Raw genomic sequence first — 24,892 nt, 5'->3', positions numbered from 1 at the left:
CCAGTAGACTTAAGACATCCTCTCCAGAGGTTGCAGTGACTGAACCTTCAGAAAGTTAATCCTTGCAACTAGGGCTGATAGACGTTGCCTTTTTTTGTTTCTTCTAATATTGAACTTGCTTTCTCACAAATGGTAGACTTTAGCCGTTCTGTGTTCCTTTTTTGGGTTCTCTTTGAGATGACTTTGCTATACAATTATATAGACTTTAAAATATATATAAGCACAAGCACCAGTACAAGCAAAATATGCATTTACAGTAAACAGAAGCACAAAGATCCTGTATGCAAAGATTTCACAGATCCTCCTACGCTGCTTTCAGTAAATTATGATGTTTAGTAGCACAGCATGGAGCCATCACACATGGATCTAGCATAGTCAGTGCATAAATTCAATTAAAGAGAATTTCAATAATACGCAAGCATATTATAAAACCTAGTAAGTATTTTCATTGCTCATATATGTGTTTAAATTAGAACAGTACTGAATACGAACAAGAGGCATTGAGCTTTAACATAAATAATAAAAGAAGTAACGTGAAATCAGAGATCAAGGGTTTATTTCAGCAGGATTTAGCACAGTACAGCCCAGGGTTATTTGTATTCGAATTTAAATCACTAAATATCACTAAATCACTAATATCACAAGACAAAAATATAAAGAAGACAAAATTCGATACCATGGTTCATTGACGAATTAAAAAACTCAAAACACAATCCAGGAGACTTGAATGAGCATGGAAAAAAATAAAAGATGAACATGCACTCAACGCATGGAAACAAGGACACAGAAAATACGCCATAAGACAAGCCAAAAGGTCCTATTACAAAACTAAAATAGGACCACATTACAAAGATATGAAGAAATTATTTCAACTCGTAAATAAGCTACTAGACACCACCCCTATCACCACAGCCAATACAGACACTCCACCCGCAGACAAACTTGCTAACTACTTTAACGAAAAAATAATAAAATTACGCAGAACACTTCCTCAGCACAACACGGACATCGAAAACTTCTTCAACGACCTGGACCAAATCCCTGGTGGATGCCCAGCTGACCGTCTGTGGACAACATTTACTCTCCTCACCATTGAATCAGTCACAGAAATGACTCATAGATTTGCCAACACCCACTGCAAACTGGACATATGTCCCAGTCATCTACTCAAATCCGCCCCTGACCGCTTCATAACAGACCTCGCATTCCACCTAAACTTCATGCTACAACATGGTCTCTTCCTCAAGGAATATGGCAACATCTTACTCACCCCAATACCAATAGAAGCCAAGAAAAACACAAACAACCTAACCAATTACCGCCCAGTTGCATCTATACCATTAGTAGTTAAACTGATGGAGAGCTTGGTGACCAAACAGCTTACGGAATATATGGACTGTGAGTATGGACATGACTCACAGTCAGGGTTCCACCCCCACCACAGTACCAAAACTGTCCTAGTCTGTCAGACTTTCTAGAGCAACCTGGATTTGTGAGCCCTTGGGCCACTGCCGAGGAGCGGCAGCGGCAGGAAAACCACCCCAAACAGGAGCCCAGGCAGAACTCAGACGGGCTGGTAGGAACAGGACTGGAACCGCCGGGCTGGAGCTGCAGCTGAAGTAGAGCAGACTGGAACAGGCAAGGGAAGAAGGCTAGGCTTCACCTGTGCTTGACCGCCGTTCCCCAGAGGTTGAGCCCCCTGGTGCGGCCAGCCGGCCGGCAGGACTATGAGACAGAAGGGAAAACCCAGAACTGCAGGGTCCAGCAGGCGGCCAGCAAACAGACAAGTAGCCCAGGAAACAAGCAGGAACAGAGGCAGGCAGTAACAGTAGAATACTCCAGGAACCAAGCGGGGTCAGAGGCAGGCCGCAAATAGTAGAATACTCCAGGAACCAAGCGGGGTCAAAGGTAGGCAGCAAACAGTAGAATACTCCAGCAAACAGGCAGGGTCAAAAGCAGGCAGCAAACAGTAAGAATACTCCAAGAACTAAGCAGGGTCAAAGGCAGGCAGCAAACAGTAGAATACTTCAGCAAACAGGCAGGGTCAAAGACAGGATAAGAAGTAAAAGGGTAGCACTGCAACAACACTCACAGACGAGAAGCTCATCAGACGACCTCTGTTGCAAAGGCAAACCAGAAAGTTCCCAGGTGCCTGATAAAGGCAATCCCAGCTGAGGTCATGAATAAGGGTGAGACTTGATTGCAGGAACAGCAGAGCACGGCTTGGCAAGAACCGGATCCAGGAACGGACTAGCCTGGACAGGTAAGTTCTGGTGGTTAGAAAACCCTTTATCCAGTTAAGTACGATTCCATCAATCCCGCAATGGCCAAGGAGTCTTAGTAGTATATTGTGGTTTACCATGTCGAATGTGCTCGACATGTCGAATTGGAGGAGAAGTATACTTTTGCCTGTGGCTATTTCTTGCTTGAATTTGGCCAGGATTGTGACTATGTTCCCGGTTGGACTTGCCGGGAACATAGTCACAATCCTGGCCAAATTCAAGCAAGAAATAGCCACAGGCAAAAGTATACTTCTCCTCCAATTCGACATGTCGAGCACATTCGACATGGTAAACCACAATATACTACTAAGACTCCTTGGCCATTGCGGGATTGATGGAATCGTACTTAACTGGATAAAGGGTTTTCTAACCACCAGAACTTACCGAATAAAATCAAACTCAAACATATCATCACCGTGGAAAGCTACCTGTGGAGTACCTCAAGAATCACCATTATCACCAATACTCTTCAATATGATGATGATCCCACTGGCAAAGTCCCTATCCAACCGAGGTCTCAACCCGTTCATCTATGCAGACGACATCACTATCTATAATCCCCTTCAGTCATGACTTGACAGAAGTAACCAATGAAATCAATGACGACCTGAACATCATGAACTCCTGGGCAAACTCTTTCCAACTGAAACTGAACACTGAAAAAACACACTGCCTCATCCTCTCATCTCAACATAACAAGTACAAACCCACAACCTTAAACACCCTAGAACACACCCTTCCTACCTCAGACAGCCTAAAAATGGTCCTAAGCCATGCAGATTACTGCAACGCAATCTATGCGGGATGTAAAGACCACCCAAAACACAGCTGCCAGGCTGATATTTGGTAAATCACGATTCGAAAGTGCTAAACCCCTTCAAGAAAAGCTGCACTGGCTCCCAATCAAAGAACGTATCATCTTCAAAATATGCACCTTTGTCCACAAAACTATCTACAGCGTAGTCCCAGGATACATGACAGACCTCATAGATCTACCAACCAGAAACAGAATCGGATCATCACAATCATACCTAAACTTACATTACCCAAATTACAAAGGACTTAAATACAAAACAACTTACGCATCCACCTTCTCCTACGTAAGCACACAATTATGGAATGGACTCCCAAAAGCTGTAAAAACAATCCATAACCACCTAAACTTCAGAAAATCACTAAAAACCAACCTCTTCAAAAAGGCTTACCTCGCCGATCCAGCGTAAATCCCCACGTCCAGCAACACAGCTCAACCAATGATCGTACGGGACAATACAGTGGGGGAAATAAGTATTTGATCCCTTGCTGATTTTGTAAGTTTGCCCACTGACAAAGACATGAGCAGCCCATAATTGAAGGGTAGGTTATTGGTAACAGTGAGAGATAGCACATCACAAATTAAATCCGGAAAATCACATTGTGGAAAGTATATGAATTTATTTGCATTCTGCAGAGGGAAATAAGTATTTGATCCCCCACCAACCAGTAAGAGATCTGGCCCCTACAGACCAGGTAGATGCTCCAAATCAACTCGTTACCTGCATGACAGACAGCTGTCGGCAATGGTCACCTGTATGAAAGACACCTGTCCACAGACTCAGTGAATCAGTCAGACTCTAACCTCTACAAAATGGCCAAGAGCAAGGAGCTGTCTAAGGATGTCAGGGACAAGATCATACACCTGCACAAGGCTGGAATGGGCTACAAAACCATCAGTAAGACGCTGGGCGAGAAGGAGACAACTGTTGGTGCCATAGTAAGAAAATGGAAGAAGTACAAAATGACTGTCAATCGACAAAGATCTGGGGCTCCACGCAAAATCTCACCTCGTGGGGTATCCTTGATCATGAGGAAGGTTAGAAATCAGCCTACAACTACAAGGGGGGAACTTGTCAATGATCTCAAGGCAGCTGGGACCACTGTCACCACGAAAACCATTGGTAACACATTACGACATAACGGATTGCAATCCTGCAGTGCCCGCAAGGTCCCCCTGCTCCGGAAGGCACATGTGACGGCCCGTCTGAAGTTTGCCAGTGAACACCTGGATGATGCCGAGAGTGATTGGGAGAAGGTGCTGTGGTCAGATGAGACAAAAATTGAGCTCTTTGGCATGAACTCAACTCGCCGTGTTTGGAGGAAGAGAAATGCTGCCTATGACCCAAAGAACACCGTCCCCACTGTCAAGCATGGAGGTGGAAATGTTATGTTTTGGGGGTGTTTCTCTGCTAAGGGCACAGGACTACTTCACCGCATCAATGGGAGAATGGATGGGGCCATGTACCGTACAATTCTGAGTGACAACCTCCTTCCCTCCGCCAGGGCCTTAAAAATGGGTCGTGGCTGGGTCTTCCAGCACGACAATGACCCAAAACATACAGCCAAGGCAACAAAGGAGTGGCTCAGGAAGAAGCACATTAGGGTCAACTCCAGGCTCCGCTCATTCTGCCTCGCCTCACCCTATGCTTGGAACAACCTTCCTGAACCCTTACGCCAAGCCCCCTCCCTGCCCATCTTCAAGTCTTTGCTTAAAGCCCACCTCTTCAATGCTGCGTTCGGCACCTAACTCTTACATAAGTACATAAGTACATAAGTAGTGCCATACTGGGAAAGACCAAAGGTCCATCTAGCCCAGCATCCTGTCACCGACAGTGGCCAATCCAGGTCAAGGGCACCTGGCACGCTCCCCAAACGTAAAAACATTCCAGACAAGTTATACCTAAAAATGAGGAATTTTTCCAGTCCATTTAATAGCGGTCTATGGACTTGTCCTTTAGGAATCTATCTAACCCCTTTTTAAACTCCGTCAAGCTAACCGCCCGTACCACGTTCTCCGGCAATGAATTCCAGAGTCTAATTACACGTTGGGTGAAGAAAAATTTTCTCCGATTCGTTTTAAATTTACCACACTGTAGCTTCAACTCATGCCCTCTAGTCCTAGTATTTTTGGATAGCGTGAACAGTCGCTTCACATCCACCCGATCCATTCCACTCATTATTTTATACACTTCTATCATATCTCCCCTCAGCCGTCTCTTCTCCAAGCTGAAAAGCCCTAGCCTTCTCAGCCTCTCTTCATAGGAAAGTCGTCCCATCCCCACTATCATTTTCGTCGCCCTTCGCTGTACCTTTTCCAATTCTACTATATCTTTTTTTGAGATACGGAGACCAGTACTGAACACAATACTCCAGGTGCGGTCGCACCATGGAGCGATACAACGGCATTATAACATCCGCACACCTGGACTCCATACCCTTCTTAATAACACCCAACATTCTATTCGCTTTCCTAGCCGCAGCAGCACACTGAGCAGAAGGTTTCAGCGTATCATCGACGACGACACCCAGATCCCTTTCTTGATCCGTAACTCCTAACGCGGAACCTTGCAAGACGTAGCTATAATTCGGGTTCCTCTTACCCACATGCATCACTTTGCACTTGTCAACATTGAACTTCATCTGCCACTTGCACGCCCATTCTCCCAGTCTCGCAAGGTCCTCCTGTAATCGTTCACATTCCTCCTGCGACTTGACGACCCTGAATAATTTTGTGTCATCGGCGAATTTAATTACCTCACTAGTTATTCCCATCTCTAGGTCATTTATAAATACATTAAAAAGCAACGGACCCAGCACAGACCCCTGCGGGACCCCACTAACTACCCTCCTCCACTGAGAATACTGGCCACGCAATCCTACTCTCTGCTTCCTATCTTTCAACCAGTTCTTAATCCATAATAATACCCTACCTCCGATTCCATGACTCTGCAATTTCTTCAGGAGTCTTTCGTGCGGCACTTTGTCAAACGCCTTCTGAAAATCCAGATATACAATATCAACCGGCTCCCCATTGTCCACATGTTTGCTTATCCCCTCAAAAAAATGCATTAGATTGGTGAGGCAAGACTTCCCTTCACTAAATCCGTGCTGACTTTGTCTCATCAGTCCATGTTTTTGTATATGCTCTGCAATTTTATTCTTAATAATAGCCTCCACCATCTTGCCCGGCACCGACGTCAGACTCACCGGTCTATAATTTCCCGGATCTCCTCTGGAACCTTTCTTAAAAATCGGAGTAACATTGGCTACCCTCCAGTCTTCCGGTATTACACTCGATTTTAGGGACAGATTGCATATTTCTAACAGTAGCTCCGCAAGTTCATTTTTTAGTTCTATTAATACTCTGGGATGAATACCATCAGGTCCCGGTGATTTACTACTCTTCAGCTTGCTGAACTGACCCATTACATCCTCCAAGGTTACAGAGAATTCGTTTAGTTTCTCCGACTCCCCCGCTTTAAATATTCTTTCCGGCACCGGTGTCCCCCCCAAATCCTCCTCGGTGAAGACCGAAGCAAAGAATTCATTTAATTTCTCCGCTACGGCTACCGTTCAGTAAATCCAGACTGCCCCAATTTGACTGCCCCGATCGGACCGACTGTTCACTTGTCCTTTAGATTGTAAGCTCTTTGAGCAGGGACTGTCTCTCTTTGTTAAATTGTACAGCGCTGCGTAACCCTAGTAGCGCTCTAGAAATGTTAAGTAGTAGTAGTAGTAGTAGTAGGGTCATGGAGTGGCCTAGCCAGTCACCAGACCTTAATCCCATTGAAAACTTATGGAGGGAGCTGAAGCTGCGAGTTGCCAAGCGACAGCCCAGAACTCTTAATGATTTAGAGATGATCTGCAAAGAGGAGTGGACCAAAATTCCTCCTGACATGTGTGCAAACCTCATCATCAACTACAGAAGACGTCTGACCGCTGTGCTTGCCAACAAGGGTTTTGCCACCAAGTATTAGGTCTTGTTTGCCAGAGGGATTAAATACTTATTTCCCTCTGCAGAATGCAAATAAATTCATATACTTTCCACAATGTGATTTTCCGGATTTAATTTGTGATGTGCTATCTCTCACTGTTACCAATAACCTACCCTTCAATTATGGGCTGCTCATGTCTTTGTCAGTGGGCAAACTTACAAAATCAGCAAGGGATCAAATACTTATTTCCCCCACTGTATACAATCTTCATTCCATATGACCTTCACGGTGCCTGACACACACCTACCTCATTTGACCACAATTCAACCTTGTATTTGTTATCAACCGACTGGCGAACGCCTTTACGGTACTATGTAAGCCACATTGAGCCTGCAAATAGGTGGGAAAATGTGGATTACAAATGTAACAAATAAATTTTTAAAAACTATTCGGCCGAATACAAATAATGTACTTGGGTCACTATTCGGGGCTGAATCGAATCAAATTTGAATATTCTATACAGCCCTAATTTAAATTTAGACATTTCAAGTATGCCAGCTGATTAATCACAAAATGTTATGTATGTTCTGTTTATAATGGCAAAATAATCTTGATTGTTTAACATTTTAAGGCTGCAAATACTGGAACAATTATTAGAAGCCATGAAGCAAACCAGAGGCTCTCGGCAGCAGACAGTGCAGTTAAACGTGATGACAGCATTCTGCAGCTATTTGAAGGTGAGCTAGAATTTTACACATCATCTAATAGAGTGCTGCCAATGAAAGCCAAGATACTTAGGGTAGGAAAATGCCTAGGTAGGTGGTGGTCAGATATGTACCGAGCATGTAGTTCCTGGAGGAAAAGTCCATGAACCAATATTAAAGTAGGTTTAGGAAAACCACTGCTTATGCCTGGGGATAAACAACATGGAATCTGGGGATCCCTCCAGGTACTTGTGACTTGGATTGGCCATTGTGGAAAACAGGATGCTGGGATTGATGGACCTCCAGTCTGACCCAGCATGGCATTTCTTGCATTCTCAAACTAAGTTACAGAGTGATATGCAACTCCAGTCCTAGATGGCTGCAGAAGAGTCTGATTTTCAGGGTAATCAAAACAGTAAATTGATAGCGTTTCTTAAACGTGAAGGGCAATTCTATAACTGGGTGCTGTATTTACACCCCCCCCCCCCCCCCACACACACACACACACACACACACCTTGCGTGTTTAAATGTGCAGAATACTGGCACTTGCACACATTAAGGAGTGAATTCAGTAAGTGGTGCCCAAATTTGTATGCTGAAAAAAAACGTGTGGAGCTTTATTCTATAAATGGCACTCCGAGGTGCACGCTGTTTATAGCTGCACTAGGGATCAATTTCCGCTCCAAACTTTGGGCACAAGAATTTACACAAACTGAAACCTGGTATAAATCCTGATGCGGAGCCCTGGTATTCAGTAATACTGCTTGCATCTTCTGTGAACATCCCTGAGCTGCCCATGCCATGCCGCTTTTGTTGCTTGCTAAAAGATTTGCACACAGATCTTTATAGAATAGCGCTTAGCCAGGTACACACAGAAATCCAAGCTAATTTAGTTGCGCATGCATCACCTCCCCCCCCCCCCCCCCCCCCCCCAGCCTGCTCACCAATGTACTCTGCCTCTGTTTTCCGGCGTGGCCACGTGCTCGCTTTCGTCTCCTCTCGCTACTCTTCTCAGTGCGCTCGCTGCTCCAGTCCAGTCCCCAGCATGAAGTGATGAGTCACCATCATCAGCTGATGACCTCATCACCCACCTCACCTTCTATTGGTCAAATTCGGAGCCGGAATGAGGCCTCAGAGATAAATCAAGCCTCATTCCAGCTCCAAATTTGACCAATAGGGTAGGCACTGAACACTAGAGACAGTGCCTACCAGCGTGGGCCATGCAGCCACCGGACCATCTCAAAGCCGCCCACAACTTGGGAAAAGTGCCCGCGGCCAACTAGAAAAGCCGCCCAACCCTGAGGGAAAAACACGGAGTTGGCATGTTTGATCTCAGAATACCATGCAGTTTTGTGCGTGTAAATTTGGATGCCATATAAACAGTCTAGGGGTCAGTGTACACTTGTACAAGAAAGTGCCAGCAGTGCAGCTAAGTGTTACTCTTTAACAGCGCATGCAAGTGACAGAGGGACCCTTTTACAAAGCAGCGGTAGGGCTACCGCACATGTAACGCACACCAAATTGACACTACCAGCTGATTGGCGCACCCACCCGGCGTTAATTTCAAAGTTGGTGTGCGCTGTTTCCTGCGGTAGAAAATATCCAGCGGTAATTGGCAATGCAGTCAGATTGGCGCACGTTACATGAGTACCACTCATGTAGTGTGTGAGCCCTTACCGCTAGGTCAATGGGTGGCAGTAAGGGCTCAGGCAGTAAATATCCGCACGCTACTTTTAATTTTAGCGTATGGCCATTTACTGCCCCCATTTTAAAAAGCCTTTTTTCCCCATCCGCGGTTAAAAAAAAAATAGCCCAGTTCTTGCCAAAAATATGCGCCCACACTACTGCAGGCTACTTTTTACCACAGTTTAGTAAAATGACCCCAGAGTGTGTAAATGCAAGGGGGGTATACACATGGGCAGGACATGTAACTTACATTACAAAATAATGTAAGTTACGTGCGTCCCTGCTGCTTTTCCACCACTGCAGTTACATCGCATCTACGGCTTGTGTAACTGCTGGCACATAAATATAAGGCACCCTGATACCAGGTGTAGCCAGGAATTTTTTTACAGGGGATGCATCTCCCCCTTGCACCATGCAACCCCCTCCCCGTACCTTAAAATCCTCTACTGCAGTCTTCACCCAGGCAGTAGCAGCTGCACTCATAGGCTGCCTGCGGCCTGCTCCTTCTTACTCCCTGAACCGTCCCGCCCTTCACAAAACAGGCTGTGCGCGAGAAGGTTCAAGGATGAAGTCCCAGTGCAGGCTGCCGGCAGCCTATGAATGCTGCTGCTACTGCCTGGGTGAAGACTACAGCAGAGAGGATTTCAAGGTGGAGGCAGGAGGCCAGGTCTGACAGGGGGGTGTGTACATAACATATGTACTTACTTTAAATATGTCATTGCCTGGTTACACTAGTATTCTGGGTGCACATATCATTATAGAACAGGCTCTGTCTGCACAGCATTGGGGTGCCTAAATGGAGGTACTCATTTATAGAATTGCCCCCTAAGTTCATTCATGATTGTTCACAGCAGTTATTCTTAACGGGACATCTTGCAATCAGCATTTCTTGCAGTCACTGCACGTCTGCTGGAGCATGGCAGCATCATTAGCGGGCTTCCACAATGGCCGGGCCTAATCATCCAAGTGGGCCTCGCCTCTCCTGCAACTGGCTTGGAATGCCGAATAGCCATGTGACAGCTCTGATTCTGAAAACCAGACCTGTTTTTGTGGCCCTTTTAAACAGGTATCATTCACCTCATCTTGTGTGCTTCTGTATTATTTGACTATGATTCTTTTTTACATTTTCAGCATTTAGCAAACTACAAGGGAAGCTTAGGCTCTGAGGAAGTTCGAACACCTTCTCTGACATTGGTACTGGGTGCCTTGGAAAGTGCCAACCCCCTGTTAAGATGTGTGGCAGCAGAGTCCTTGGCCAGACTGGCACAGGTTGTAGCTGATAGTGCCTTCACTGCTGGATTGGCACAAGTTAGTTTTGATAAGTAAGTTTTATTTTCTGATTATGTATATATATATTTATTTATTTATTGCATTTGTATCCCACATTTTCCCACCTATTTGCAGGCTCAATGTGGCTTACATAGTACCGTAACAGTGTTCGCCAATTCCGGTATAAACAGTTACACAGTGATGTTGTGGTAGAATAAGGTTCATGTGGAACAAACATATTAAGGAATCGTATAGGGGAAGAGTTTCGTTATGTCCATTAAAAAAAAAATTAGAAAGGGCTGGGAAATTATGGCTCAAAACGGAAGAGCAAATGCCACACTTTCGGCTACCATTCAGTTGAGTAAGGGGGCATAACACATTTCCACTTTGATTCTGACTTTGCTCTTTGTGTAAGTTTCCATAGCTACATTTTGGTCATTATTTTAGAAATACAGTATGATTCTGATTATCGGGACCATCCTCGGTTGGGGGTGGTCCGGATAATCAGAAATCCGAATGATTGGACAAACCTATGTCCAATACAGCAAAAACTTGAAAATGAATAGATTAATTAACCTCGCAAAAAAACGCGAGTGCAAAGACTCTCGGTGCTGCACTCTGTCCCACAAACCCCTACGCTCCACACTACCAAACCAACCCGTCCACCTCCCGACGTGCAGGGACCCACTCACTGCAACGCCACCAAAGCCCTCACCATGCCAGCTGATTCGCCGGCAAGAACTCCAACACCGACAGACACACACAGACCACCAATCAGGATAATTGGACATCCGGTTGATCAGCGTTCGGATAATAGGCATTGTACTGTAAATCCACATGTAAATAGCAGTATTTACATGTGTATATCACATACACATAAAATACCTACTTCAGAAAGATGTCATTTACACACGGAGATCCAGACCATACAGAGGTTTCAAGGGGGTATGGCCGGGGTGGAACTACAACATATATTTGTATTACCCATTTCACAAAGAGACTGTATTTAAATCGTGTAACGACTTTATCATAACAATATTCTGTAAGCCACATTGAGCCTGCAAAAAGGTGGGAAAATGTGGGGTACAAATGCAATAAATAATAATAATACATCTACAAGGGGAACAATTTCCACTGCCAGATCAAAAGAGATTTTCAGTCTGCTAACCAGTCAAGTAACTGCATAAAGTTATGCGCTAAAGTTAACTGGCCATTGTTCTGAATATCTGCCGGTGCCCAGTTAATCTGGGTGACCGCTGATACCCGGATATTCAATTCTGGGAGCCACATATGCCCTGGCATTGAACATCCAGGGCCAGTTCAGCTTGCGGCTGTGAGCCGTTCAGACGCCATAGTTGATATCGAAAAACCTAGATGCTCCAACTTCTCAAGACTGTTTATAAGCTAAGGCGATCGTTTTTGAAGCATATGGGCGTTTCAAAAGGCCGAAATGGACGTCCATGTGCTTGAAATATCTAAAACCCAATTTTGGAAAGACAGAATAGAAACATCCAAATAACAAGGGGGCATATTCTGGGTGTGTTTTGGGCAGGATTAGGGAGTAATTACCAAAGGGGAAGAAATGTCCATGTCTAAAAAGGGCATTCTTCTCACCTGTTTCAGGAACGTCCAGGTTAGAAAAAGGTGCTCTGATTGAGCAGCTGTCCGCTGGAGGGATTAAAGTATGGCACCTCCTTTATCTCCCCCAGTGGTTGCTGTCCCCCTCCCTGTCCTCTGAAAGTGAGACTAGAAGAGGATACCAGGCTGTATAACAGCTTCAGGTCAAGCTTCAGGTATTAAGGACATTCTTAACAGAGCAGGGAACAGGTTTGAGGAGTAGCCTAGTAGTCAGTGCAGTGGACTGTAAACCAAGAAACTCAGGTTCAGTTCCAACTTCAACTCTTGCTTTTTTTTTTTTTTTAATTATGAGCCTTCCAAAAACAGAAACATACTTACTGTAGCTAAATATATAAGACACCTGCCCAAGCCTGAAAGTTATTAAAGTGGTGTATATTCAGGTACAGTAGGTATTTTTCTGTTCCTAGAGGGCCCACGATTTAAAAAAAAAAAGAGTTGAAATGAAATTTGAACCTGTTCCTTGTTGGCTTTAGCACCTGCTCTGAGGCACACAGACTTGCAGCAAGTGCATATTTCGACTAGAGCTTCAAGCCAGGGGATTAACAGTGGGGAGTTGTCCTTAATTGCCAGTTTTAAAAATTTCTGTCTCTAAAGTTTAAAAGAAAAATTGTCAGCCTTGATTGTTAATTGCACCACTTTCAGGTTTATGAAATTGTCCAACTATATGTATAACTGCCGGCATTTATACATGTGACTTGCAAAATCACCATTGTAATGTATAATTGCTGGTTCCTATATGTAGAAGCTACTGGAAGATGTTGCCCTTTTTTCCTGTTGCAGCTTTGAAAAATGTCTACTTCCACTGGATGTGCTGGCAAAATATACTGTTATTTTCCAGCATCCTTCTACATATTTTACAAAAAGCTCCATATTTGGCAGAGCATTTTTGTGAAATCCCAGGAGAAAACATCCTACCCTAGATGTTCTTGTCGTCCCTTTCTGTACTATGCAAAATTAGGCTTTAAATATTTCTTACATATTCTTTAATGTGTTTTAGGTTAAAATCTGCCAGAGATGTGGTGACAAGAACAGGCCATTCTTTGGCCCTAGGCTCTCTCTACCGATATTTGGGTGGGATAGGCTCTTCTCAGCATCTGAATGCCTGCGTGGGAATCCTGTATACTTTGTCACAGGACAGTGCTTCTCCTGAAGTACAGGTAACATGCCACCTCTGCTGCAGCATTTTTCTTCACTTGTAACCAATGCAATGTCATCTCCTTGATCAAAATATCAGTCCCGCTTTTTTGGAATCCTACATGAGGTAAAGCATACTTATCATACTGGACTATGCAGTGGAAGGCCGTCCACCAAAATTTTCTACAAAGTCAGGGGCACTATTAAGGGTACCAGTAAAAAGTAGTGAGTTGTCAGTGAGATCTCCCGTAATGAACAATTTATTTTCCACCTACCCTTAGCTTGAAATCAATGTATTTTCTCATATTATCCAACTACATATGTACAATTTTGTAACAATGAATTTCAAGACATGAACCATGGACCATCTATAGAAAAATCCATCTCCATGTTTCTTCTCTCCCATTTGCTTGTTTTCCTTCTTTTTCTTGCCCCTTCAGACCACTGTAAAAATAACTGTGTGTATATGGTGTTTGTTTGTTTGTTTTTTATTTGTTTGTTTTGCTGTGCGTAGATGTGACATTGCTGCCACATTTTTATTTTCCAGAGCTGGGCACTGCATTCTTTGTCCTTGGTAATAGATTCTGCTGGTCCTCTATATCATCTGCATGTGGAACCCACCCTGTCTCTTATACTCATGTTGTTGCTGACTGTACCTCCTGCTCATACTGAGGTTCACCAAAGTTTGGGTCACTGTCTAAACGCAATTACTACAACACTGGGTCCAGATTTGCAAGGTATGCATAAATTGACCTTTTTTAAAATTTCTTCCCAGATGCCTAAACCCATTCTTGGTTTGTTCTATCACAATATGATGGCTATAATCTTAGAAAAATATATTGTAGTTAAGGAACCCAAACCAATTGCATATCAGAGAACTATGTCTGCTCTGCTAAACTATGACATTTGCATTGTAAGCAATAGCACTGCCAGAAACATACTGCACCATACTGTGCCAAATCATAATACTGCCCAGTCTGCTATGACAGCATGGCAAGCCCAACATAAGGAGAGGAGAAAGGACTGCTAAGCTTACTGGAAGATAGAGAAATTTCATGCACACATATAATTGCAAAAAGGATGTATGATGGAAGAGTGAATGTGAGTGGATGGGCTATGAGCAGGGGCATAGCTACTATGGGGCCACAGGGGCTTGGGCCCCCGTAGATTTGGCCCTGGACACCCCTGCCGATGACCCTCTCAACCCCCTCTCCCACCGCCACCCCGCCGTCTGCTACCTTTGTACAACGTCAGACTCAGAAACAAAACGAAGGAAGAAGACTTCGGCTGGCGGGAGTTGGGGTCCCCCGCCAGCAAAGGTAGGCAACGGCGGGGGTCGAGAGGGTCGGCGGGTGGGGGGAGTGTCAGAGATGTTGGTGGTGCTGCTGGCGGCGGCGGGTGGGGGGGGGGATATGAGTGGTGGGGATATGTTTGTGTGTGAAAGTGGGGGGGGGGGTGAAGGGATTTAGGGGGTCCTTTTACTAAGGTGCACTTAAAAATGTCCTGCAGTAGTGTAGACACGTGTTTTGGGCGCGCGCAGAATCAATTTTCAACTCACCTGCAAAAAATGCGTTTTTTAAATAATCTGTCTAACCAAGCAAGCCTTGTGGTGCTTTATTAGTTTTGCTTCTTTGCTTTCTTTTACTCATCCCAAGGGAAAGAAACAAAGGCAAAACCAGCTTCTAAAAGACATAGAGAGTTGATTGATATTCAAAGTGATTTAACAGGCTGGGAAAGGCCCCTACCCGGTTAGATGGCATGTGAAGGGATGTCTGCTAATATTAAGCAGCACTTAACCGGTGTAACTCTGAATATCAGCACTAACTGCTAAAGCCATAGCTGGCTATCTTGTGGGTGATCTGGGGGCGGAGTTGGCACTAATATGGTTAAGTGCCAATATTAAACACTTAATCACCTAGGTTAGCCAAACAAATTTGGATCACATCAAGCTCAGTCCTATCTTTATCTGCTTTCACTTAGGCAGTTAAGTGCTGAATATCACACTTAACCGAATAAGGGTTAGCCTACCGCACAAACTGGTATTCAGTGCCAGTATCCAGACATGACCCAGCATTGAATATCTGGGCATAATGCTTGCAGTGGTTCCTGCTGGCTGAATATTTACACCTAAAGTTTTCTGGTTCAGTACTCAGGAAGTTTTCCCTAAGAAGAGAGTGGCGGTCAAAGGAGAAGGTTCAGTGTCTCTTAAGGTTTGTATCTGGTTTAGGATTTTTTTTTTTTTTTCAAAATTTTTAGCTGCTTGGATTTGGTTCCCTTTTCTTGGGATCACTCGTGGGGGGTTTTATTGCTTTCACCATGATATGCTGACCAGCTCTGTCCTACACTACTCCTTTAAAGAAGAGATATCACTGGAAAAGCTGTATTCATCCCTATCTGTTGGTGGGGTAACATAAATCTATGCACCTGTACTGATCTAGCAAAATTCGAGGAAAAGAAAGGAAATGAAATTTAACAGGCAATAGTAAATTTCTCCATTTTCTAGAGTTTATCTAGTTTAGAAGAGGGATATCCGAGTTGCAGCTTATTTTACAAAAGGCTTGCTGAACATACATATAAGGTCATGGGAAAATGCATATTTTTGTAGCATATACTGTGGGAATAGCAATTTTAGGTTAAACAGTTTTTATTAATTTTTATTATATAACAACAAAGCAGACAGCCAACAGGAGAATTTAAGAAAATTATAAGGAACAACATTGGCAAAGCATGGGGAGACCTTGGTTTCTTCGAACTCTACCATGAAAATACATATACCAAGATACAATATACCCTATCCCCACTGTCCTATCCTCCTCCCTTGTCATTCACCCACCCCCACCCCTAGTCAAATTGGTGGTGTCCAAACATAGATAGTTATATGAATGGTAATCACAAATTTGGTTCGTTAAGAATAAGACTACGTAATCGGAGTGGTAAATATTGAATAAATGGGCCCCAAATTGCCCAAAATCGTGTTTTACTTTTGGCTGCCAAACAGGCATTACGAGATTTCATCACCATTAATTTGTGAAAGAGACTTTTCCATTGCCAACATGTGGGCCACTTGTCCAATATCCAGTGTTCTGCGATGCATTTCTTATTAATAACACTAGCTTTATAAAGCAATAAACACTCCCATTTTGTAAGCGGGCCACAGTGTTCCAATTTACTGAACACAATCTCCAGTGGTGATGGTACAATGGTCTTCCCCAAAAGGCGCTCCAGTATTGTTAAGAGTTTATTCCAGAATCTTTGTACCAATGAACAATGCCAAAATGAATGAGACAAAGTATTATCAGAAACACCACACATCAGAGTAGAGAAGTTACATAACCATCATAAAACGCTTGTTTCTGAGAAAAATAGCCTCTAGTAAGTATGCAAAATTGCCATTCCCGGTAAATGGCAGTGTGAATCCTGGTAGGAATTTAAGTTATGGCAACATGTAGATCCACAGTCGTAATGATCAGAAAGCAACAGAGAGGACAAGAGGATATCAAAATATCAAACAAATCAACCTCTTCTTTAGAAACTGCAAAGTACTTTGACGGTACTAAAATCTTGTGAAGTGCCAAGACATCTGATGAGAGAGGGAAAAAGCCTCTTCGCCCACACCTCCGCCCAGTATATAACTTAATACGGTAAGAAGGAAAATTCGTGGGTCACTTTTCTTCATCGGCAAAAAAAAACCCTTATCTCAATTCTCAATAGTCTTTAGGCTAAATCTTCACAAGATAAACATCAGTGGATCCAAAACTATGTTAGAAGTAAAAATACTTAAACTTAACTTCAGCTTTCAAAGCATACATGGAAAAAGATGTGGAGAAGAAATTTGTCAGTCACACCGACTGTGGCCAGAGTTTTGCCGTCAAGGCTGTCTCAAGGCATGCTTGACCTCAAAAATTAGAGCACGATACACATGTATGCCCATTTACACACATGTAAATAGTACCTAATCCTTCTAAAATCGCCTACCTCCTAAGACTGATAACTTAGGAAACCTGTGTTTGTGTAATTGAATGTGAGGTAGAGTAGTCTAGTGGTTAGTGCTGTGAACTGAGAACCAAGCAACAAAGGATTCAAATCTTCCTATTCCCACTGAGGCTTCTTGGGCAAGTCACATCACTTTCTATTGTATTGAGTACAAAACTTCGATTGTAGGCTCTTTGGGCCAGGTAAATACTTTCTGTACTTCAAATATAGCTTGCCATGACCTTGGCTTTAGAAAGGTAAGAAATTAAAGAGCAACAGCTCTGTAATATGGAAACTGCAGAGCGAAGTTTCATTCATCATTCTATGGGGACACCCACCCGCTAGCTTCATTGAGGTCCATGTTCACTGAGTAGCTAAAAACACCCAACATCTGAGCAAAAGTTTGTATATAACATAGTAGAGGACAGTTAATAAAAATCAATTCAATTTTCCCAGTTATAAAAGTGGATGTATAGAGAGGGGAAGCAGTTGTGAATAGTAAATTGATACCCAAGATGCCTCAGTTCTGGCAACCTTCAACAAAATAGCAGCTTGAGGAACTGAAATAGGTTTCCATTTGGTTTCTTTCAGGAAAATGAAAGGAAAATAAATGAAAGTAATTGTCTTTTATTGCAGGCAGCGGCGCTTCAGTATCTGCTCAAAGAACCTCCTGCTTACTAGGATGTGCAGTGATGCAAGATAGCGCTGACTGTCTGGTCCAGGCGCAGGCCATTTCTTGCCTTCAGCAGCTTCACATGTTTGCTCCACGTCACGTCAACTTATCTAGCCTTGTACCCAGCCTATGTGTAAGTAGAACTTTGGATAATCTTTTTTGCTCTTTCAGTGAGAAGTTATAAATACAACATTAACCCAAGATGGTCTGTCCTATGAAACATTTTATGTTGTTTCTCAAAATAACGCAGAAGGTGTCATTGATGTTGTTTGGTTAAATTCCACCCCTTCTGAGTGTACTTTAAGAGAGAAAGTAAAGAGCTTAAAACTGTCTGGAAATATAAAGGGTATCAAAAGCTGTGTAGCAGGGTGACCAAAAGTCAAGAAACGAGAACAAACGATGTCAGAGTCTCATATTTTATTTTTTTTCATACCTTATAACCTTGAAGAGCACATGATAGCAAGTGAGCAGGAGAGAATGTAAAGGAGCCAGAGGCAGGAGCAGAGCTGTATGGACAGAGGAAAAGGCATCCTTTGTAGCTGGGGAGTCACCTCAGTCCCGCTGCAGGAGCAGTTAGCTCAGCAGCTGTAGGCCTTGTGGCTTTTCTGTTCTGTAGTATCAATGGGATGAAAGTTACAGCACACGGTCATGGATTGGAGTAGAAAAGGTCTCTTAAACATTGCACAGGAGTTATACAAGCATAATAAGTGCTTACACGGAAAATGTGTGCCTGCTTTTACCTAGAATGGTAGTAATAAAATACACTTACACATATACATTTGTATAAATTTGTGCACTACTGGATATCATTGTAGAAGCCTATTTTATAAAGGTACATAGGTACCTATGTTGCCTTTATAAAATATGTACTTTTTGCATAGACACTATATTATAAGATTAGACCCTGTGAGAATAAGAATGTTTTTTATTTTTGTGACTGGCCTATCTTCTTGTTCTTTTATGCAGGAGATCTTGTTGGAAAATACTGTATTGGTAGGTCACTGCCTCTGAATCTTGGAGTTTGTGGTGGTGTCTGTTTGTGATTGATTTTTTTTCCTGCATCCTGTTATTAACTGTTATGAATCCAGTCTACAATGCAGATGAACAACTGCAGCATGTGAAGCACTGGTGGTATGTGCCGCCAGTTAAAGTGTTGTTCTGCCAAGGCACGCAATCCATTTTATGTACTTTAAGAGAGACCTGCCATCTTGAGATTCGCTAGGTCATGTTATCTAGCTTGGTCCAAGGCTGTGCTTTAAATTCAATAGCAAATGTGCATGCCTGATGCTTCACTCTCACCTCCCACACCACTGCTGTACTTGTGTATCTGTCTGGAAGGTGGCAATAGCAAGACCATGTAAAATGACCTCTTCATTAGGAGGAGGGAATCCAGCTGACATTGTTTCACGGTTCCACTGCTGTGTCATTGTCGATGGATCTGCAAAGCATATTTTAAACAAGATAACTCAAACAACTTTATTGCTAAAGCAAGCATAATGTTCTCTTAAACTGGATTGGACATTAGTGCTGGTTGATTTTCATTTTTGCAGTTCTCCTATACATGAGTCATGCACATTGAACTCCTTCATTGCTGTGAAGATGTGATATACTCTGTGGGCTTCAGTGACAGTAAATTGGTGTTTGCCATGCTTTCTGTGTATTTTTCCCCTTCTTTTCCTAGAATTGCTATTTTCATATGATACTTGTTTGACTTTCATGTTTTTTTAATATTATTTGGAAGACTGTGTTTTGTTTTTATTTTTTGTATTTTCAGTCAGCTGGAAAGAGCACTTCAGAGCCGGATCAGCTTTACGCAGACATTACCTCAAAGTCTCTGTGTTAGTCTTTACTAGAGGCCGACCGAGTTTTGGTTTCGGATTCTGCTCCAACACTGACCCGAAATCCGGGTTCAGCTGAAAATGTCTGTGCATTTTCAGTTGAAAGCAAACCTCTCTTCTTTCCCCCCCCCCCCCAGCAATCGCTCTCCCATGACACCCCCCCTTCCTGGCCAACCACCTGTAAGCCTCTATGGACCTTAGTGAAGCCCTGGTGGTCTAGTGGCCTCTTTGGGGGCAGGAACGTACCACACTCGTTCCTGCCCCATGTTACTATTCCCTTGAAGTGGCCCTGATGGTCTTGTGGCCTCTTCAGGAGCAGGAAAGGGTCCCACTTGTTCCTGTCCCGACAGCCATTTTCCGATTGGAACTAGCACAGGCAGAGGACTTGCTCCTGCCTATGTTGGTTCCATTCGCAAAATGGCTGCAAGGACAGCAGTCTCAGCAACCATTTGGATTGGAGAAGCACATGAGGAATAAACAAATGTAGTTTGTTCCTGCTCCCGAAAAGAGGCCACTAGACCACCAGAGCTTCACTAAGATAGGCCCGGCAGGGCTTACAGGTGGTCGAGCAGAAAAGGGGGTCATGGGAGAATTATCACGGGGGGGGGGGGGTGCCATCAGGGTGAGATGGAGAGTGGGGGAGTAAATTTTGTTTACTGTTTTGGTTTCTGCCGAAACTGAGCAGCCAATTTCAGCAGAAACCGAAGATCCTGGGTTTGGTCAGGCTGTACGTACTGACAAACCCGAAACTTTAGTTCAACTTTGCACATTGGGCTCCAGCCAGTCACCACTTTGCCTGACCCACTCATTATCAACATGACAACATCCCATGTTTTTCAGTGTCTTTTGACTGGAGCATTTGCTTCCAGGCAGTGAGAGCTGCATGTTATTCTGGGTTTTATTAAATCCACTCTGACTTTTTATCAAGTATATTTATATATGTTTGGTTTAAGAGTTAGGTTAGACTATATATTTTGGCCTAGTTGCAGCCTGTAAAGACTGTGCTGAAAGACCCTGTTTCTATATCTATAGAGTTATAGTCTAGTTCAGTATCTGCTTTTATCTGTAAAGACAAAGGAGCAAAGTCTTAGAATGTAGTCGTAAAACAACAGTACTCAAAAGTTATGCTTAAATAGCAGGCATCTTTGAGGCTTCAGTTCCAGAGAGACTTAGTTATGATAAAACTGCAGTCATGTTGTTTTTCACCTTGTGGTATGTTCTGAAGCAAATGGCTTGGAGTGAGTTTAGATTTTTCCCCCTTATTTTGTAATTGCTTAGACTCGTGATTGCCATGCAGGTGCCCAGAATCCTTGTCAAAAGTGGAAGATGGAATTTTTGTTTTTGTTGATTTTTCAATTTTTCACCCAACACCTTTGAGCCTCCAGCTCAGTTAGAACCTGGACTTGAATCTTGATACATGAACCTTCCTTTGCAACTATTTGGGAATTTCTCCCCTATATCATTTCTTACCCTATCCTTAACCAACATACCTGGTGTAGTCATTGGAGCAATGGCTCTGGGCCTGGAATCATGTGCAAGACCTTCTTTCTGGGCCCTGAATCCCAGCCATTAGGTATCATGCTTGAGTGATGACCATGATTTTCTCCTCTGTTGAATTATGGAACTCAAGTCCTGATTCGGGGATCAAACTAGGGACCTTCCACATGACAGTCCAGAGCACTGCCAGAGAGCCTGCAGGCTGGCCCTGTTTTATCAGTTTTGATATAATCAGATCTACTCGGGATCTAATAATAAGCAACTGTTGAAAATGCAAATGCAGTGTTAATAATCAAATTGTATTTTAGACAATAAATGACGAATATTCATGTAGACAACTGAATGATGCAGTTGAACAGGCAGAAATACATGCTTATAATTTAGGCACAAGCGCTTATGCTAGCATGGACCTGGTGTAAATGCTGTCATCTAAGTACTGGAGATATGCCTGTAGTTGTGAGTCCTGCCCAGATTATGCCTATGTCTATGCCCACCTGTCAAATATGCATTATGTAAGTCAATGATTCCCAAACTTATCCTGGGGGAACCCTAGCCAATCAGGTTTTCAAGATGTCCACAATGACTATGCATGAGATAGATTTGCATACCAGGGAAAGAATGTCATTCACATTCATTGTGGATATTCTGAGAACCTGACTGGTTGGGGTTCCCCTAGGACAGGTTTGGGAACCCCTGATTTAAGATATTTGCAGAATAGCACTTAAGTGGATTTTCGACAGCTACATGCATACTTGCACACATGCATGTATAAATGCTGCGTAAATGTTAGCACCTTATTTATAGAATTGCTCTCCATGTTTCTCCATACCTCAGTGATTGGCTACTGACAGCTTCATCAAAGGATCTAGCTGTCTCCCTTAGAAACAATTCATGTACTTCAAAACGTAGGCTTTCTCATCAATTTTGAAAATTCAACCTTTGAGTCTGCAAAGATTATCTCATTAATGGGAGCTCCTGCTTGACAAGTATCAAGCAAAACCTTTCACAAGACAGAATGCTAAATGTACTGTGCCCAAAATGTTACTGCCTTTGTATCCTTCCATGGTGTGACCACACCTCAAATATTGTGTACAATTCTGGTCACCGCATCTCAAAAAAGATACAGTGGAATTAGAAAAGGTACAGAGAAGGGCGACAAAAATGATAAAGGGGATGGAACGACTTCCCTATGAGGAAAGGCTAAAGCGGCTAGGGCTCTTCAGCTTGGAGAAAAGATGGCTGAGGGGAAATATGATAGAGGTCTATAAAATAATTAGTGGAGTGGAACCCAAGTTGCAAAGGACTCAAAAACAAATCAACTTATGCATCCAGCTTTTCCTACATAAGCACACAACTATGGAACGCACTACCAATAGCTGTGAAAACAACGTATAACCACCTAAACTTCCAGAAATCACTAAAAACTAACGTTCAAAAAAGTATACCCTACCAACCCAAACCTGAATGCTGGAGCCCTGCAACACATTCAAACTAAAGCTCTTCTATCTACATTTCCCTAATGTGTCTATCACACATGAACCTTATTCTACCACAACATCACTTTATTTGTTCATACCGGAATTGGTGAACACCATTACGGTACTATGTAAGCCACATTGAGCCTGCAAATAGGTGGGAAAATGTGGGATACAAATAAATAAAAATAAATAAATAATAAGAAAGAAGTGCCTTAGCTCCTCCAATCCCCCCCCCCCCACCCCAGTCTTAATGTCTCTCCTTCCACACCCCAAAACAAACGCTAGGCTAAGTCCTCACCCCTTCATGCCTTTAGGCTCCCTCCAGGCCTACCTTAAAGCTCCCTTGTAGTCTAGGGGGAAATATGGGAAGGAGCGATGCCCACTCGTTCCTGCCTATCGTATGTCCAGCCTCAAAATGGCCACCACGAAGCCTAGTGGCAGTTTCGCGGTGCTTGAATAATTGAAGCTCTTTTGAAATATGATTTTCTGGACAGCAACTTGTATAGAGCTGTCTGGTTTTGTACACCAGTCAGCTTTGTATATATAACATTCCCTTATCTATGATCTAGTAGGGCAGCTAGCCAGCTTGTATCTTCTTGGTCTTCTCACAGACCATAGACAGGCTTGCTTAGCCCTAGTAATGGGCTATAAACTTTAACAAGTGTCTGTCTGTTTGTTTGTTTGTTTGTTTGTTTGTTTGTTTGTTTCAAACAGGCTCTTAACATAACATAGAGTGGAGGAGTGGCCTAGTGGTTAAGGTGGTGGACTTTGGTCCTGGGAAACTGAGGAACTGAGTTCAATTCCCACTTCAGGCACACGCAGCTCCTTGTGACTCTGGGCAAGTCATCTATAGACTGAATTCTAGCCCAAATCTAATGATAAACAATATACACAAGACTCAGAAGTTATAGAAAGCTTGGCATCAGGTAGTATAGTGGAAAAGTGACATCCCAGGAAAGCAATAGGGCATCCTTGGAGGCACTGCAGTGGACTTTATAAAATGCTCCCAGGTACACATCTCACCATTGCTCCCTTTCCTTGTCTGCTGAGCCCCCCCCCCCCCCCAAAAACCCACTACCCCCAACTGTACACCACTACCATAAACCTTACAGGTGAAGGGAGCACCAATATGTGGGTACAGTGGGTTTTGGATGGCTCACAGTTTCCTCCACAAGTGTAACAAGTAGGGGGATGTAGAAGCCTGGGTCCACCTGTCTGCAGTGCACTGCACCACTTCTAGACTACTCCAGGGACCTGCATGCTATTCTAATTGACCCGAGTATAACATCTGAGGCTGGCATAGAGGCTGGCAAGTAATATTTTTAATCACATTTTTGGGGGGGTGGGAGGGGGATAGTGACCACTGGGGGAGTAAGGGGAGGTGATCCCCGATTCCTTCCAGTGGTCATTTGGGGCACCTCTATGTGGAGTAGAGGAGTAGCCTAGTGGTTTGTGCAGCAGACTTTGATCCTGGGGAAGTGGGTTCAATTCCCACTGCAGTTATTCATTATAAAAACAAGTCTAGCTCAAAACGTCTAAGTTTTAGTCTTGGGCATTTTTGTTTTGTTCCATTATGGCTGAAAGACGTCCAAGTCTTAGGAACGCCCAAGTCCCGCCTTGAACACGCCCCTGGCACACACCCTTGAGATTTATACGTCCTTCTGACGGACTTTTCAGAGAAAAACGTCTAAAAAGAGGTTTTGAAAATACTGATTTGGATGTTTTTGTGAGATAAACGTCCAATGCATACTTATGTCACTCTTTGGAAGTCTTTCTCTTTTGAAAATGAGCCTGATTGTGTTTTATAGCCTTTCATGACATTAGTCAAAGAAACCCCTCCTCTCCCCCTTCCCCATTCCCTACCTGCTCCTCCAATCCCAGTCAATTCTCTCCCTCCAGGAGGATAGTATGTCAACCAAAAAATACTTACTTCCATGTACTGATTACAAGCAATGTACAATAATAAAA

At 43.3% G+C, this 24,892-nt stretch overlaps 1 protein-coding gene across 1 annotated transcript in view; it reads left to right on the top strand.

Moving 5' to 3' along the window:
- Positions 1–24,892, top strand: part of HEATR5A (HEAT repeat containing 5A) — a 275,460-nt gene that overhangs the window by 125,963 nt on the left and 124,605 nt on the right. Inside the window, exons 17-21 of the mRNA XM_030215480.1 lie at positions 7,665–7,770; positions 10,557–10,747; positions 13,330–13,489; positions 14,014–14,203; positions 18,075–18,244. Coding sequence (XP_030071340.1) covers positions 7,665–7,770; positions 10,557–10,747; positions 13,330–13,489; positions 14,014–14,203; positions 18,075–18,244 — 817 coding nt within the window. The remainder of the gene's footprint in view (positions 1–7,664; positions 7,771–10,556; positions 10,748–13,329; positions 13,490–14,013; positions 14,204–18,074; positions 18,245–24,892) is intronic.

Source organism: Microcaecilia unicolor, chromosome 9, assembly GCF_901765095.1.
Source record: "Microcaecilia unicolor chromosome 9, aMicUni1.1, whole genome shotgun sequence".
NCBI lineage: Eukaryota > Metazoa > Chordata > Amphibia > Gymnophiona > Siphonopidae > Microcaecilia > Microcaecilia unicolor.
Note: the sequence above shows the minus strand (reverse complement) of the source record. Positions and strands in the feature narration are given on the sequence as shown.